Consider the following 15,886-nt stretch of genomic DNA (forward strand, 5'->3'; position numbering starts at 1 on the left):
GTGTTGACCAAGTCACAGACTTAAAATTAGCAAAATATAACAATGCACCAACTTCTGTTCTAAATTTAACCAAAAAAACACAATGTTGGATATCTTGTCAATCACAAAATCATAGCTGACAATTTGTTGGTATTTTTGTTAAACAAAAACAAATCATAATGCAAGGATTATATTATTCCCATTGCATTTTTTTCTACCTCAAAAGTTTATACCTTTTTGTTTGTGGTGGGGGAGGTGGTGGTGCGGCGGTTGCCAAATTCATGGTCATAGCACCGAGCTACCGGCCATGGAAAGTGGAAGCTCGCCGGCAAGGAAGATAATACTGGTGGCTGAACCAACCCGGGAATCGGCAGGTGCACTTGAATATGCAATTTCTCATGTAGTTCTTGAAAATGATGAGCTTATACTTCTTCATATCGAAAATCCGAATTCATGGAGAAATACATTTTCTTTCCTGAAAAAGTCTAGTTTTCCTTCTACCTCTAAATTCTTGGAGGAACACATTCACAACAATGAAGGAACCGATATAGATTTTCTTGAGGTAATGAAGCAGGTATGTGAGCTTGCTCAGCCTAAAATCCGTATCCGGGTCGAAAATATACCAATGGATACCAACAAAGACAAAGGCAATGCTATTCTGGGTGCATGCAACATATTAGGCGGTGATCTCATCATCATCGGGCAAAAACGGAGTCTTTCGACTGCATTGTTAGGGTGAGTTTGATGCATATATATCTCAATGAATTATCCGTAACTACATGATTATTCTCAATATGATCAATTAAATTATCCAAATATTGTATAATGTGTGTGTGCACGCAAGCAGATATAAGAGATCGGGGAGTTCAGGGATGAAAGGGATAGACACAGCAGAGTATTTGATAGAGAACAGCAAGTGTACCTGCGTCGGAGTGCAGAAAAAGGGCCAAAATGCAGGCTATCTTCTGAATTCAAAAACCCACAAAAATTTCTGGCTTCTAGCTTAATCATCATCTCCTTTTTTGGTTGGTGCAGTCAATGAAGATCATGATTGATCATTTCTTTGTTTAAATGGCAAATTCAGATCAATTCATTGACAGATTGCAATACACAATAGACTTTTGATTTCTTGCATTTGGTTGTAGAAGAGGTTCATTCGTCTTTTATGTAGAAATTTGCAATGTAATCTGATTACAACAAGGTAATCTGAAAAATTGCATTTAAAAAAATGTATCATGGAAAAAAAACTAGAAATGACATACTTCTCGACTCGACATACTACGGCAGTCTTTTTTTCTTTCTATTTTAAATAAATTCCTATGTTAAAGTTCATCATGCATATTCCCTTCTAAAGGTACCTCCACCTTGGGAATTGCATTGTCATAAACCTGAGCAAAACCACCCTCTTCAAGAACTCTTGGTATGATCTCATCATGTCCAGCCATACCGGCTTTTATAATAGCAGTAACTTGTCTCTGCAACCTGAGAAGCCCAATGCGCTTTGAAACCACATACAATACTGCACAAGAAAACAAGAGAAGTCCCACTGCAAGTATCACCCTGTTCAGATATTACTCGGTGTTAAATTCGTAGATAAAGATAATCAGAATCATGAAGATAGAAAATTGCTCTTAATACCTGTCGAGTACATCCTGCCGCTGCATTGTTGAGAGCAGATTTCGGGTCCGCGTCAACAATGAGCGATGACCTTTATATTCACTTTCAGCCTTCCTCAGTACCCCTGTTGATTCCTCTGTAATACCATCACAAACATAGTAGATCAGCTATCTATGAACCATCCTTTGGATAAGGCAACACAACCGAGATTCATTCAAATCTCAAATTTAGAAGTCAATTTGGAAGCAGAAGTTGTATGATGTGCACTAACCAATAACAAAAATAAATTATTTGAGCTAAAATTGTATTCGTAATCGTATCATGCATTTCCTAAAACCGCCCAAGTAAACTAATACCAGATCAATTTTTCCAAGTAGCGAACATGTGCTATATTCATTTACGTTCATGTTTTAATCAACAATTTGAAATAAAAATATAACCTCTAGCATAGAGACTGAAATTTTTAGTGGGCGTGATGCAAAAGTCAAGATAATTTCGAGATTTCTGAATCCAAGAAGACAAGGTGATCAAGGTAATTCCAACTTTCATTTACCCAGCTGAGATTGCCTCATGTTACCTTTAGTCCGCGTTGACATCACAGCAAAAGTTCATTGGAGTTTACCATCTTGCTTACTACTACATTAAACTCAACAATAAAAAAGGCCAGGTGTTTTAGTAACCGAGAACAGAAAACACCTACCAAAAGTCACGAGAGTGTTAGCACTTCGTTCCACCTCCTGTACATTAGAAGACACGGACCAAAAAAGAATCAATCAAAGAGTGTACTCTTAATTATACATAACATATGGACGTATTAAGTGAACAAAAAGGGCAAGTAAGCTACGCAACTAACCTGCACCATTAGCTGACGAGTGCGGCGAAGGCTGTCCGTGATACTCTCGGCAGCAGATGTCATCCCAGCCTTTGTCCTGAGACATAAAATTATGCAACATTAATACCAATGAAAATAAAGAGTAGGACACAATCATAAACCAGATAAATTCAGAAACTTTAACAATCAAAAATTATGTACTTTTTCACATTTTCAAACTCAGATTATCATCTGAGTTTGAACTAATCCCACCACTTATCCTACAAACACTTAATACCCCATGAACATGAATAATAGACTGGCAATACACATAAAACTGTACATTAATCCGATTGAAACGAACAGAAGCAAACTAAACATACTGCAAGTTACGCCTTCGAATTGTCGACTCTTCTCCACCACCAAGAAGAAGCTCTCTCTAAAATTTAAACAATCAAATGTAAATTAAGTCATTATTTTCAGTCTCAAAATTTAACAATAATTAAATCAGCTAACAAATAAGTAAGTACACTAATTAAGCAATTAAAAAATATAGGTAGTAGAACGACATTTTTACCTCTTCTTTAGCAACTTTTCTCATATTAGCCTTAGCTTGCAAATTAGCATTTCTCAAACTCAACCGCAGACTAATTCACAGAGCACAAAATTAAAAACAATTGAAATGAAAAAGGATGCAATTGAAAATTACTAAAATTCAAGGATTAAAACTACCTTTGGATTAGGGTTTTCCAAGATTGGAGCAAGGTTTGAGCAGATTGAACTTGATCATCAGTGGCTAACTGAGGGGCAAAAAGGTCAAGCTTAAATTGCAAAGACTGAAGCAAAGCCAATCCATCTTGAGCTAACCCGTTCAATCTCGGAAGAGAATTATTGTTCTCTCCGGTGGCCGGCGCTACTCCGTCCGATGAGATTCTTGATTTTTTCCCAAATTCTTCGATTGATTTAATATGATGTTTTGTATTTGAATAAGCTTCTTCCCATTCCTTCTTCAAATTATCCACCTCTTCTTCTAATTTCTCCATTTGTTTAGTCTTTTTTTCGATTCAGATGTTGATCTGTTTGGTTTCCGGGAAAATCGAAAGGAAAAGAAAATTTGTAAACGGTATTTTCCAGAGCCAAATGGACGTCGTGTTTTTCTTAACCGGACGTTAATACTGCCGTTAAGTGGCGTTGGCCAATATCGATAGTGTGATGACATGGAAATATATGATGATGTGGATAGTGCCACGTGAGTAAGATTATTAAAACTGGCGTATTATTGTATCTGATACTTTTACATTTAAATGATTTTATATTTATAGAATAGTGTCTGAATTTATTTTTAACCATGTTTGTTGATTGTTAATTCGATAATTGATACTAGTGATTTGTTTTAACAACAAAAGGTTAACATTATAAAAGCTAAATTCATTTAAAACTCATTGTTAACTTTTATTTATTTAATACTTACTAAATATATTTTTTTATATAATTTCTATTTTATATACATATGGATCCTTTTAACAACGAAATTAAGAACGTTATTCTACATACATACTAATCTTTAAATAAAGGCTAAAATTCACTAAAAATCACAAACTTTAACGTGTTTTTGGTATTTGACATAATATTTTAATTTTGGCAAAAAAATACACGAACTTTCAAAATTTTGCAATTAAAGACACGGGCACCGTTTTGGATATAAAACAACACTAATTTAGATTAAAAACGGCACCGTTTTGGATGTAAAAAATGACACTATTTTTCAAAGGAAAATACAGGTGGTCTTAATTGTAAAAAAATTGAAAAATTCGTGTTAAATATGTCAAAATTAAAAGATTATGTTAAATATCAAAAACACGTGAAAGTTTGTGATTTTTGGTGCATTTAAACCTTAAATAAAATATGAATAAGATTATTTTAAATTTAGAAGCGTCTGATATCGCTCCATATTCCATTAGTAAAAATGACCTACCTAAAAAAATAATGAGTTTTTTATTTTATATAAAAGATTGAATAAAAAATCAAATTAAACAACTTTAAAAAAAAGTCAATAATACAAATTTAGCTTTTTATGTTTTGATTATTTTTTTATCATGATGTTTTAATATTTAAGCGAATGTTATATATATTAGAGATGAAATGAAAGGAGAGAAAAAAAAACTTTCTCAATCGCGTTTTACTTTTTGTTATTTATTTTCATATATATTAGAAAAATATTAAATATTATAATTTTTCTTAAGAATATGATATTAAATTTTATTTCAATATTTTTTTTTTTTTGAAAATAATATATTTGTTAATTATTCACTATCAAAACTACTGCCAGTTTGAATTAGTTAAAAATTAGAGAGTAAATGGAGAAACAAAGAAGGTAAAGTGATAAAGAAGAATGATCTCGACCTGCCAACAGTAACAAAAATAAAACCAAAAGAGCTCAATCCAACTAACTCAAATTCCACATTCCTAATTTACATTCAAATTGGGTCTTTTTTTTTTTACTTCACTTGGCTACCTCTCTGCCATAGAAATCAAGAAAAAAAAATTAAAAATGGAGATAAACCAGTCATGGAGACTCAGATTATCTTTCAAGAACGCCACAATTTTGCTAACACTCTTCAATTTGATCACCGCCCTTTTTTTTCTTCAGAGCTTCCTCTTTTCTTCTCCCAACAACAGACCCTCATCATCTAACCAGTTCAATTCAGGTCATTCTCAGTATTAATTTATCAGTTATACTTTTTCTAGTTTTTTTTCTTTCAATTATTAAGATATTTAACCAATTGGTATTTTATTCTGTGTGATTGTATTGTTTATTAATTGCTCAGGTGATAATTTTTTAAAGTTTTTGAAATGTTTCTGATTCTGGGTAATCCGGTTTTGCATATAACACCGTCTCGCCGTGTCCATATCAAAGTGTTCCGTTTCCCGTGTCCGTGTCCGGGCTACTTGAGTATCACAATTTGCATATTGTAACAGCAGCTTTAGATCATTTGTAGTTCATATAACGCCTCGAAAATGAGATTTTGAATACACTTTAGTTATGAGTATTATTGTATTTTGTATCAGATATTACTATAGATTGTACTTCAGTCATCTTTGATTGAATCTACTATATTCTGTACTTGTTGGGCTTACCCTTTTTTGGATAGGTCCTGTTTAGATTAATATATCGAAATAGGATTATTGCGATGTTATATAATTTTTAGCGAGTGTATCATACCGCGTCTTGCTCAACGTATATGAACATTCTTTTCGCCAACTATAAGTATTGAAAATCGTAATAAGTTTTTGCAGAATACAGTCAGCAAATTTGTGACAATTTGTGCAGAATGGCATGATAATGTTAATATTATAAGAATATGGATCTTTACAAGGGATATTTTGAAGCATATTTGATCATATTTCTTGGTTTCTATGTGTTTTTTGTTTTTGTGATCTTCTTTCAACTTAAACTGCAATTGACATATAATCCACCATGTTCTATTGTATGACTGATTGAAATGCAGTTCAGCTGCGCTATATCAAGGAGTCTGAAGAGATACGTTTGGCCATGCAACCGTGGAAGCTGATAAAGAGGGTATGTCTCTGGCTTTTAAGTTATTGCACGGTTGTTTCATACTTTATTTCCAAGTGTCACACACGCACGCATAAGGGGATATGGAGTTATTTCTTTTTCTTATCGTGCTGTTTTGCATTTTTAAGTACGTAGTTTTGAAATACTACATAATTTCATCAAAGCTGGGATCAAGTCCCTCTCTCTCAATATTCTATTAATCCTCTTTGAATGAGCAACAAAAACGGTTACAATGCTCCCAGCTCATGATTTGAAGTTCAGTATACTGAAGTTTGATCTTTTTGCATTTGCAGGTGAAAGAAATTCAGAACGAAAATTATGCAGAAGAAGAAACAGTTCAACAGAAGGATACAAAACAAACTGCTGCTGTTGACCTTTCTAAACGGTTAAAGGATCTCCGATCCGTTAACGATGCTGCCAATCTGAAAGGTGACTCACCCGCCCCTCAACTGTTTTAACTCTCTCTGCTCTTGCGCATAGTAGCATTAATCTAATTGCAAGACTTGAGCCATAGTTGACATCATGGCCGCTGACATTATTTTACTGCGGAACTCATTCTCTTTTGTCTCTTCCCTTTGACACTGAAATAATTTGTATAAATGTTGTCAATTATATGGCTACGATGTTGGTACTAATATCTATAAAATCCCTCAGCTTATGAGGAATGGCGGAAAAGGAAGGTGGAACGGGCAAGATTAAGGGAACTTGAGAAAAACTGAACAGAGACCCCATGATGACAGCATTGCACGGAGGACTGTCCCAAGGTTTCGTAAATACTAAACTTTCACATTGTCTCAAAACGTTAGCATGTAAATACTGTAACCTAAATTTCATACTAAACAGACAACTTATGTTCACTATCTCCAACAGATATATCTATAGTTTGTGATCTTTTAATGGCAAAAGGTGATTTGGGGGTTTAAAGTTACCCTATTACTGTTAGAAGCTAACTTGCCTGCTTCGAACTAGTTTCCCAGTTCCCTATTTGACATATTACATGTTCGAGTGGCTCGAATTAGGGATGTGCATTGGTCGGTTAAGTGCAATCACCGAATCAAATTTACTGAAACCGAATTTCTCTAATGTTCCTTAATCAAACCGTGACCAAAATAATACATTACTAAATTATATCTAAGTCAACATATGTGTTTAGTTCGATCTGTTATTTGGTTAACCGAATAACTGAATTTCATTAATACTAATTTCATTATGCTAATTCTAACTAAATCTGCTCATTCATTTTTTCTGTAATCTTTCTTTTTCTATTATCTTTCCCATTTGTTATTCTATCTACATAACATCATCAAAATTCTTCTTCCACGTCATCTGCATCTCTGGCATTATCTCAATATTCATAGTGTTCTACAGGTCTTAACTACACTTCAAATCATCTCATCGTGCAGGCAAATACTTATGCTGCTTCTGTTGTTGTTAATGGTTCTTCCACTACCTGTAAATTTTTGAATCCCTCTCCTAATGCATCGGATTAACTTTTTGGAGATACAGCTGCCAAAATCATCAACTTTCAAACAATAACAAAATTGCTAAAATATCTTAAATTTTTTAAGATTACAAAAGTGAAATTAAGTATATTATTTTGAATTTCGATAATTCAGTCGGTTCGGTTAACTTTGGGAAAAAAAAATTAAAAATTGAGTCTAACCAATTTAATAAAAAAAAGGACCAAATTGCTCTGAAGTTCCCGTGTCATAATTCACATTTTAGTCTCTCTTATTTGAAAATTATATGTCTCTCATTTTGTTTTTGTCAACAGTTTAGTGTTAGTCAATTGAGTTAAAGGATTTAAGGGCAAATTAAATTTCAAATATGATGGATGAATTGTTGACAGAAATCAAAGTGGGGGACCACATCGTTTTTTTAACATTGTTTCTATCTTTAGCTCAGTTGGCTTACACCAATGATAAACAAAAATGTCTATTATGACAAATGTGAGGGGCTTCATAGTAATGTGCTCATAAAACAATTTAGATTATTAACCATAATCAAACTATATCAATCAAAAATTGAATCAAACTAAATTTCAGTCTTGTTAAGTTGGCTAATTCAGTTTTGCTTTAATATTATGGGTAATTTATACTAACCGTTCATGAACTATCTTCTTTCTTTGCTCCCGAATTTTAATTTGTATCTCAATTGCCATTAAACTTTTATTGTCTAATTTGGTTTTCCATGTCATAATTTTTTTTTCTAACATTGTTAATTTTTAATGATGTGTCGTCTGATTTGATAGTCTATTTCATGACATGTTAGCCACGCAATCCTAGTGAACTATAAAATATCTTCAAATGGAGGAATTAGCTTTTGTGGAAGTGAGAGGACTAATTGTATAAAAAAAGACTATTTTAAAAAAATGGAAATTAATCTTTTAAAAAATGGAAATTAAAGGGGGTATTGATGACTTCTCAGGCTATATGTTTAGGTCCGCTCTTACTCAGGTTCCAGTGGAATCACAAGGAGAGAATGCCCCAACATTTATGTTGATAGAATTCATAATAATATCAAGGTGCGAGTTAGTTGGTAAGTCGCTCTAATAACTTAGGTAAGGTTCAAATTATATTTATATATACAGTCATTTAAAATTAATTTGGGTTAGCATTTGACTCCCGCAGAGAACCTACACACCTCGAGAGAATTAATCTGAACGTGAAAAACTTAAAGGTGTTGTTTTATAGTTAGAATTCGTTCAGAAAAACTTATGGATCTTGTACTAATAAAAAATAAAGTCTATAAATTATGAGATGTGATAAAATTTTATGGCGGTCGTCACAAACCTACCACAATCCTCTTTCTACCACGGACTTGAGACCATGCTATCCATGAGTAACTCATGCATGATGCATAGGCGGAGTCGGGCGAAATCACAATTGCAACTCAGAAGGGTCGAAATTCTCGCGTTTGGCTATTTATAAATATAAAACGAGGACAAACACGGTTTAAGTTTATAATAGTAAAGAAAAAGATAATGTTGAGAAATTTAAATAAAGATGAAGGTGAAGTTTATGATGGGGATCGTAGTAATAAGGTCATCATCTTATTCTATTCTACTTTCTATGAAAATGAGTTAGAAAAAGCTGTCCAAAAAGATGAGAAAAAGTTATGATTCCAAAAAAACTACAACCTTATAAACAAAAATGTTTGTGACGTTTACATAATAGCAGAAGTGGAGGCCGAGGTCATGTTGAGGAATGGAGTAAGACATCTGCCAATTTTAAACATGATATGATTAAATAATATATACTACTAAAAAACTAAATGAATTTAAATTAGAGTAAGAAGTTTGTATAATAAATAGATCAGCTTGTTTATATTTACGACAATGTGCCTGAATATATCGCATACGTCTAATCCGTTTAAACACAATTAAATATTATTTATCTTAAAGTTTTAATATATTATTAAATTATTAATTATTTTTGTATTTTTTATATTATGTATAACTATATTATTTAGATTAATAGGTGGTAAGAATTTCATTTGTATTATAATAATAAATTTATACATTAATCAAATGATTAAATAAATTTAAATCATACCATATTCGTATTTAGGCTGTTCATATTTTTATTTAGACAGACACGACCCGTATATAAGGTGCAAACACAAATTATCAAGTCAGTGTAAAAAGTTAGGATCACCTTATATACTCAGAGTAATTATATAAATGTGTAAACGTTTAAAATAGAATTGTCGAAGTTCAATTACATTGAGAATTTTTTTCATCAATTATTATGGAGCTCAAATTCGACTGAATTTGAAAATTGTTATATCTTATAATTAAAATTCAACTCATTTTTTTAAAGCTAGAATCTATTCATGAAGATTAAAATTGCAAAAAATGAAAGTCATATAACAAAAGGTAATAATTGATCTTTTAAAATTTGAACTACTAAATAATAAGTAACAACCTAAGACACAAGCAACAAAATTAAGCGAAAACAAGAAAAATCTAGACATGAATCTCGTAAAATTAACACAACGATAAATAAAGTTTCGTTGGACTTCGATATCTTCTTTTACCGATTTGACAGACAATCCACTCGATCCGTTAAAATCTAGTATTTTCCGATCTTCATCTTCAAAAGTTAGATCTACAACTTCTCAATTTTTTAAATCTACAAGAATTCGAATCTAAAACCCGAACAGAACAAACACTAATATTTTTTGAAAAATCTAAAAAATCGAATCAAAACAAGTACAAAAGTATTCAAGCATGATTGAAAACCAACCCGAAAAAAAAACTTCCTAACGAATACTTATAGAATTAAAGAATAGATCTATAATAAGTAGTAATATGACGGAAAGAAGATAATTTTTCCGGCCCACCCTCAAAATAATTGGTACAGAACAAATTTTTAGTATTTTTTCAGCCTTTCCAAAAAAAAAATTTCTCTGATGAAATATCATATATGTGTTTGATTTTATATAGGCAAAACCCATGCGGAGGCCCCTATACTTTATCTCTTTTGTTCGAGAGGCCCCTGAAGCAAAGTTTGTTATGTTTGGGTCCCTGTACTTGTCATAATCCTGATTTTAAAGCCCTTTAATGGACGGAATTTGGCAAGTGTATCTCACTCTCGTCATGTGAGAGTGTGCGAAAAAATTGTTCTGAAATTTTTACTTTCTACCCTCATTAATAGCACATAAAATACATGTAAAATATGAGGACTTTTAATAACATTTTGCCATCATCTTCTACTGCCACAATCTTCCTTCCATGAACTGTATTCTGAGAAAATCAATTACAGATATTAAAGTTAACTCTCCACATCATACGGTTCAAAAATCTTAGAACCCCCAACCTGTTTTTGCTTGCAGCATCTACAACCAAGATATGTGCTTTCAGCTTGTATAAAAATGGTTATGGGTCAAATCACTAAGAAAATCCAAATAAAATGGATATTAAATTTAATTAAAAGTAGCCTCTGTTTTGTTCTTTACTAATCATGGAAGGTTGTTTTGTTATTTCATCTAATCACATACATAAGTGATAACAAAGGAAACAAAAGTAAAACCCACCAAAACAAGTTGTGGTTCTAGATCTGGATCAGTCTTTTGTCATATGAATAACAGCACCAAAACAAAAATGGAGAAATAAAGCACTGGTACGGTGGTAATGAACTTAGCTCACACGATTCCCTGGAGATAAAAGAATGGAACAAAATGGAAGCGGCACAAGGAAAAAGAAAGGAGCAGCGAGTTTCTTGAAAAGAATGAAGCAAATTCACCAAGTCGAGCGACGGACAAACCAATGTACCGAATATTCAAGCCTCGAAAATAATCGAATGTAGGTTAAGATTAATCACTTTTTATGGGTTTTCACTCCTGTAGCTTTTACTTCATTTCTCAGCAAAATGAAAAACGAGCTGCCATTAAAGAGGTAATGAAGAAGAAAGCAAGGTGGCAATTGTTAAAGAGGAAGAATATGGCAAAATTATCATTTTGTCATAAAAGTATTTTGATTTACCATATTCTATTAAATTGTGATGCCATGTAGATCTCAATTTATAAGAAATGATGCCACATCCTATTTTCCCGTTAACTAACAGGGTGTGAGACACACTTGCCGAATTCCGTCCATTAAAGGGCTTTAAAATCAGGATTATGACAAGTACAGGGATTCAGACATGACAAACTTTGCCTCAGGGGCCTTTTGAACAAAAGAGATAAAGTACAGGGGCCTCCGTATGGGTTTTGCCTATATGATTGTAACGTGTTACATATAGATGTACTTTGTGTTATAGCTTCTATAAGCATCCATTTCTTTTGCGATAGATTCCAAATAATATTCTTTGCCAAACAACTTTCCAACTCAATTTTTTATTCAATTTTAACCTTCCACCTTGCGGATATATTGATTAATTTCTTTAAATAATCAAAATGTATGCTCTCAAATTATGTGCAAGTATTCTATTTTTTTCATCATAAAATAATATTCATTCTAATTAAACTCTTACTAAGGATCAAATGTAATTAAACTCTCACTGTTTGAGACAACTTTAAAAGAACTAAATGAAGCATAATCAAGTTTATACTTTAACCAAAATAAAATTCAACGTTATTAATGCTAAAATAGATGGTTATAGATTATTTGATATTTCATTAAAAAAATTACATTTTATTACATATGAGAAACCTTAGTACGTACCAATAAAGTTCAAGTAATATATATGTATTAAGTAGCATTCTGTTAAAATTGTGGGATCAAATTTTTCTGTAGACGCTCAAAAGTTTCCCCTTTTAGTGGGATAAAAAAAACCCTCAGTACATAAATTATATGAAAGTGTACAATGAGTGGGAGAAAATGGAGGATGCAAACAATAATAAAAAAGAATAGGATAGTGAGATAAGACGCCATTATATATATAGTTAGGCTTTATAATTTATAATTTAATCTGTTTAAACGATATGATACATACAGAAGCGGAACTAAAAATTCTAACATGATGGAGCTTGATTGTAAAAAAAAATTAAAAGAGATAATGTAAAACAATCAAAATTTAGTAATCATATTCTATAAAAAATAAAAGTTAAAATGACTCAATTTACGCCAATTTCAGATTATATAAGTTCAATTCTTTTAAAACACAAAAAATTAATATAATCATTATCTAAATAATTTAGTGTATTCTATTAATTCAAATATATCCATATAAATAAGTTAATCTGTATAGAACAATAGTAAAAACAATCAATAGATTCATTTTATACTTTTCAATTAGATTTAAATAGAAAAGTATGAGTTTACGTGTTGACACGTAATATTTATATTATAAAAACACAAATTCTCAACTCTAATTATAGCAAGCTAATTTATTAAAGTCCATAATAAAATGATGAAAAAGATTTGGAAAAATATTGTAGAGAGAGCATAAGACAATTTTGAAATATGTCATTTCTTTGTTGGGAGAATAAAGTCAAGAAAGCTTATCAACAATTTAATAAAAGTATTTTACAACTAATGTATAATTGACACGTGTCCTCGATAGTATATGAAACAAAATATATCTATTCACATAATGGAACCCACTAAAATAAAAATTCTTAGCTAGCAAACATGAGTGCATCTGATTCTGCACTGCAATATTTAGATAGAATGATAAAGATTCTCTTTATTTTTTTCTCAGTGTTAGTACCTCTACTTGTCAAAAGTTTCTTCACTTTTTCACTAGGGTTCACGAAAACCTCTAAATATATTTTTAATTTTTTTTTTTAAATAACATCAATATTCTTTATTGAGATATAATTCTTTCCTTTCAAACTCATTAATATAAAAAAAAAACTCAATAAATAACGGAGTAGATAATCAATTCGGTCTTTGAATCAATGTTTCGAATCAAATAACTCATTTTCAGGATAAAATTATATTATATACAAGTATATCCTTAACTGACCTAAAAATAAAAAGTATTGTTCTTAATTGACCTAAAATAAATAAAAATAAGTAATTTTACATCGAGTCGCAAATTTAGAGACCATATTTGATATTTTACCCATAAATAATGTAGTATAATTTTAACTTTAGTATAAAGAGTTAACAATTTTTTTCATTTTACATGTATGAAGAGTGAGATATTATAAAGTGATTCATCCACTATTTATAAGGAATCTCTTTACTAGGAATCTTTTTAGATTACACAGGAAAAAATATTTACTTTAGTTGAACTGAATAAAGAAATTTGTTAAGGTTAAATCAATAAAAGTATCAAATTAAAAATAGTAAAAAAAAAAATTGATTAGTTTAAATAAAATAAAGAAAAAAATCTCAACTTATTAATAAATATATTATATTTATGTCAACATCGAATGATACGATGTTGCATGTTCTTTTTGATATATATATAAGTTCATGGAGTCTTATTCTTTTAGGAGTAGTTATTGAGGTAAACTATAAGCATGGATATAGCACAAGAACTATGGCAAGTTCAGGAAGAGTTAGCAAGAGTAGAAGATATAAAGAGCAAATGCGAATGGCGTTTGGCGTTGATTTGGGAACACCCTTCCGATCTCATCATAATTCGAGATCTTATGCTCACGCTTCAAAGAAATGTTTCTTCTTGCAAAAATAGAAAGCTTTTTCTACTCGAAGAACTCCACGCACTCATCGTTCAGGCGGTCACTCGTGGCCGGAAATGAAATGATATAGAATAATTAACTAATGCAAATGAAATTTATTTCTTGCTTCAATTTAGTTTTTTTTTTTTCATTACGTATTTTAATTAACATGTTCTGTCAAAATAAATATTCTTTCGTCTTGTGAAGAATGAGCAAGCTCTACTTGTATAAAGTGCATGAAATCTTGCAATCAATTGGCTAAATATTATATTGCTCCTCAAAGCTTATTATATGATTCAATTGCACTATTTCTTTTGAACTATAATAAATTTCAATTATAATTACGATAAATTGAGAAAGATACATCATATTAAACTGCAAACAATAGCCCATGGATTTTCTGATTTTTTTTACTGCATGACTGAGTAATATTGATCTGGTTTATTACCACCTACTTTCTGGAAATTAATGCTAATTAGTTATGAGTATATTGTACTTTATGAAATTAGTTGGATGTCGGTTCAGTATGATATTTTTTTTTATGTCGGTTCAGTATGATATTTTTTAAGCCTCATTACTCAAAAACCCTTCACTTTTAATTTTTTTTTCAATTGCACCCTGACATTGAAAAACTCTCTCAAAAAACCTCCTACTTTTAAATTTCATTCCAATTACACCCTGACGTATAGGAATTCTCTCAAAATCCCCCCACATTTAAGATTTTTTTTCAACTGTATTCTAAATTGGAGATTTTTATGGTTTTAATTTTAAAAAGTTATTGGATATAATTTTAGGAAGAATGATTTTTTACATTATTAATAATATTAGTGTTTAATTAGAATATAGATTAAAATTGAAAAAATATTTTAAATTTTTTTCATGTGAAAATAGGTCAATTTAATACTTTAGGGTACAATTGAAAAAAAAATCTAAAGGTGGGAGGTTTTGAGAGGATTTTTCTATGTCAGGGTGCAATTGAAAAAAAATGGGGGATTTTTAAGTGATTAAACCTATTTTTTATGGGTAAATTTATTTCATAATTAGTGCTTTTTAGATATATCTTGATGTATTTTACAGACCTTATGTTATCCAATACGTATCATTTAGAAAGATGAATTTGTTCTCATTTAGTTATGTTAGTTATGTTAGTTATGTTTTGCAAGTGCAATTGGTTAATTAGTGGTTTTGCCCATTGTTTTATGACCCAATATAGGCAAAATAAATCTATATATCTACAACTATAGCTATAATTAACAAGCACTCCCTCTCTCTCGGTTATAAAAAAAATAGATAAATTATTTTTTAATTATATGTATTCTCTTTATTTTCTCTGTCGTATAGGAACAATCACCCTAATATCATGTTGTAGGACTCTCCTCTTACTTCTCTTTTGGTCGTCCGCACATATTATATATCTTCAGTGGGACCGTCTGTTGGCCTCGTTTCTATCGCTTAGGGTTTGCTTCCTGATCCGCCTCTCGTGTTCTTTTACCCATTTGTAGTGGTTTGAATGCTTTCATAGGATATGCTCCGTAGTTAGTTAGTGGTGTGAGTATTTTATTGGTCCCGTTATCCATTCATGTTTCCGTTAATAGAATTTTTCTGAGAACTTTCATTCCTACAAACGGCGTCAAATGATAGATCCAGGCACGAATGTGAGGCTAATTTCGTATCTGATTGTTCGGTTCTTCCTATAAGATAAAAGAGAAGATGGATATGGGCCGGGGTTCCGACCATTCCAATACTTAAGTCAGTTAAGGGTATAATCAGTATATTAATTGCGTATTGATAGAAGGAATAACGTGTACTTTGAGAGTAGATTTTGACCC

The 15,886-nt window shown here is 31.2% G+C and overlaps 3 protein-coding genes across 5 annotated transcripts; 2 read left to right on the forward strand and 1 right to left on the reverse strand.

Annotated features, from left to right (window-relative positions):
* Positions 1–43: 43 nt before the first annotated feature.
* Positions 44–3,590, reverse strand: LOC126669892 (uncharacterized). Its single transcript, XM_050363530.2, has 7 exons — positions 3,140–3,590; positions 2,985–3,054; positions 2,791–2,846; positions 2,450–2,525; positions 2,297–2,333; positions 1,618–1,732; positions 44–1,539 (listed from the first exon to the last, which is right to left on the reverse strand). Exons 1-7 carry the CDS (start codon positions 3,448–3,450, stop codon positions 1,302–1,304), a joined length of 903 nt encoding a protein of 300 aa, XP_050219487.1. The 5' UTR covers positions 3,451–3,590; the 3' UTR covers positions 44–1,301.
* Positions 287–1,275, forward strand: LOC126669893 (uncharacterized). Its single transcript, XM_050363531.2, has 2 exons — positions 287–714; positions 827–1,275. The coding sequence occupies exons 1-2, from the start codon at positions 287–289 to the stop codon at positions 984–986; spliced, it is 588 nt and encodes a 195-aa protein (XP_050219488.1). The 3' UTR covers positions 987–1,275.
* A 1,236-nt stretch (positions 3,591–4,826) lies between the features above and the next one.
* On the forward strand, positions 4,827–7,595 carry LOC126666768 (uncharacterized). 3 transcript variants are annotated; one of them, XM_050359629.2, is made up of 5 exons: positions 4,827–5,115; positions 5,917–5,987; positions 6,278–6,413; positions 6,639–6,748; positions 7,353–7,595. In XM_050359629.2, the coding sequence occupies exons 1-4, from the start codon at positions 4,959–4,961 to the stop codon at positions 6,701–6,703; spliced, it is 429 nt and encodes a 142-aa protein (XP_050215586.1). In that variant the 5' UTR covers positions 4,827–4,958; the 3' UTR covers positions 6,704–6,748; positions 7,353–7,595. The 3 variants fall into 3 exon arrangements, with proteins under 3 accessions (XP_050215586.1, XP_050215585.1, XP_050215584.1); XM_050359628.2 differs by having other exon boundaries at positions 7,388–7,595; XM_050359627.2 differs by lacking the exon at positions 7,353–7,595 and having other exon boundaries at positions 4,828–5,115; positions 6,639–6,912.
* The last annotated feature ends 8,291 nt before the right edge of the window (positions 7,596–15,886 follow it).

Source organism: Mercurialis annua, linkage group LG2 (assembly GCF_937616625.2).
Source record: "Mercurialis annua linkage group LG2, ddMerAnnu1.2, whole genome shotgun sequence".
In the NCBI taxonomy this organism is placed as follows: Eukaryota; Viridiplantae; Streptophyta; class Magnoliopsida; order Malpighiales; family Euphorbiaceae; genus Mercurialis; species Mercurialis annua.

Excerpts from the sequence above, each read along its gene's own strand:
- LOC126669892 (XM_050363530.2), bottom strand. The coding sequence starts at position 3,450 with ATGGAGAAATTAGAAGAAGAGGTGGATAATTTGAAGAAGGAATGGGAA. Across the intron at positions 2,847-2,984 it reads GAAAAGTTGCTAAAGAAGAG|AGAGAGCTTCTTCTTGGTGG; the intron begins GTAAAAATGTCG and ends TTTAAATTTTAG. Across the intron at positions 1,540-1,617 it reads CGGCAGGATGTACTCGACAG|GGTGATACTTGCAGTGGGAC; the intron begins GTATTAAGAGCA and ends ATATCTGAACAG.
- LOC126669893 (XM_050363531.2), top strand. The coding sequence starts at position 287 with ATGGAAAGTGGAAGCTCGCCGGCAAGGAAGATAATACTGGTGGCTGAA. Across the intron at positions 715-826 it reads CTTTCGACTGCATTGTTAGG|ATATAAGAGATCGGGGAGTT; the intron begins GTGAGTTTGATG and ends GCACGCAAGCAG.
- LOC126666768 (XM_050359629.2), top strand. The coding sequence starts at position 4,959 with ATGGAGATAAACCAGTCATGGAGACTCAGATTATCTTTCAAGAACGCC. Across the intron at positions 5,988-6,277 it reads CGTGGAAGCTGATAAAGAGG|GTGAAAGAAATTCAGAACGA; the intron begins GTATGTCTCTGG and ends TTGCATTTGCAG. Across the intron at positions 6,414-6,638 it reads CGATGCTGCCAATCTGAAAG|CTTATGAGGAATGGCGGAAA; the intron begins GTGACTCACCCG and ends AAAATCCCTCAG.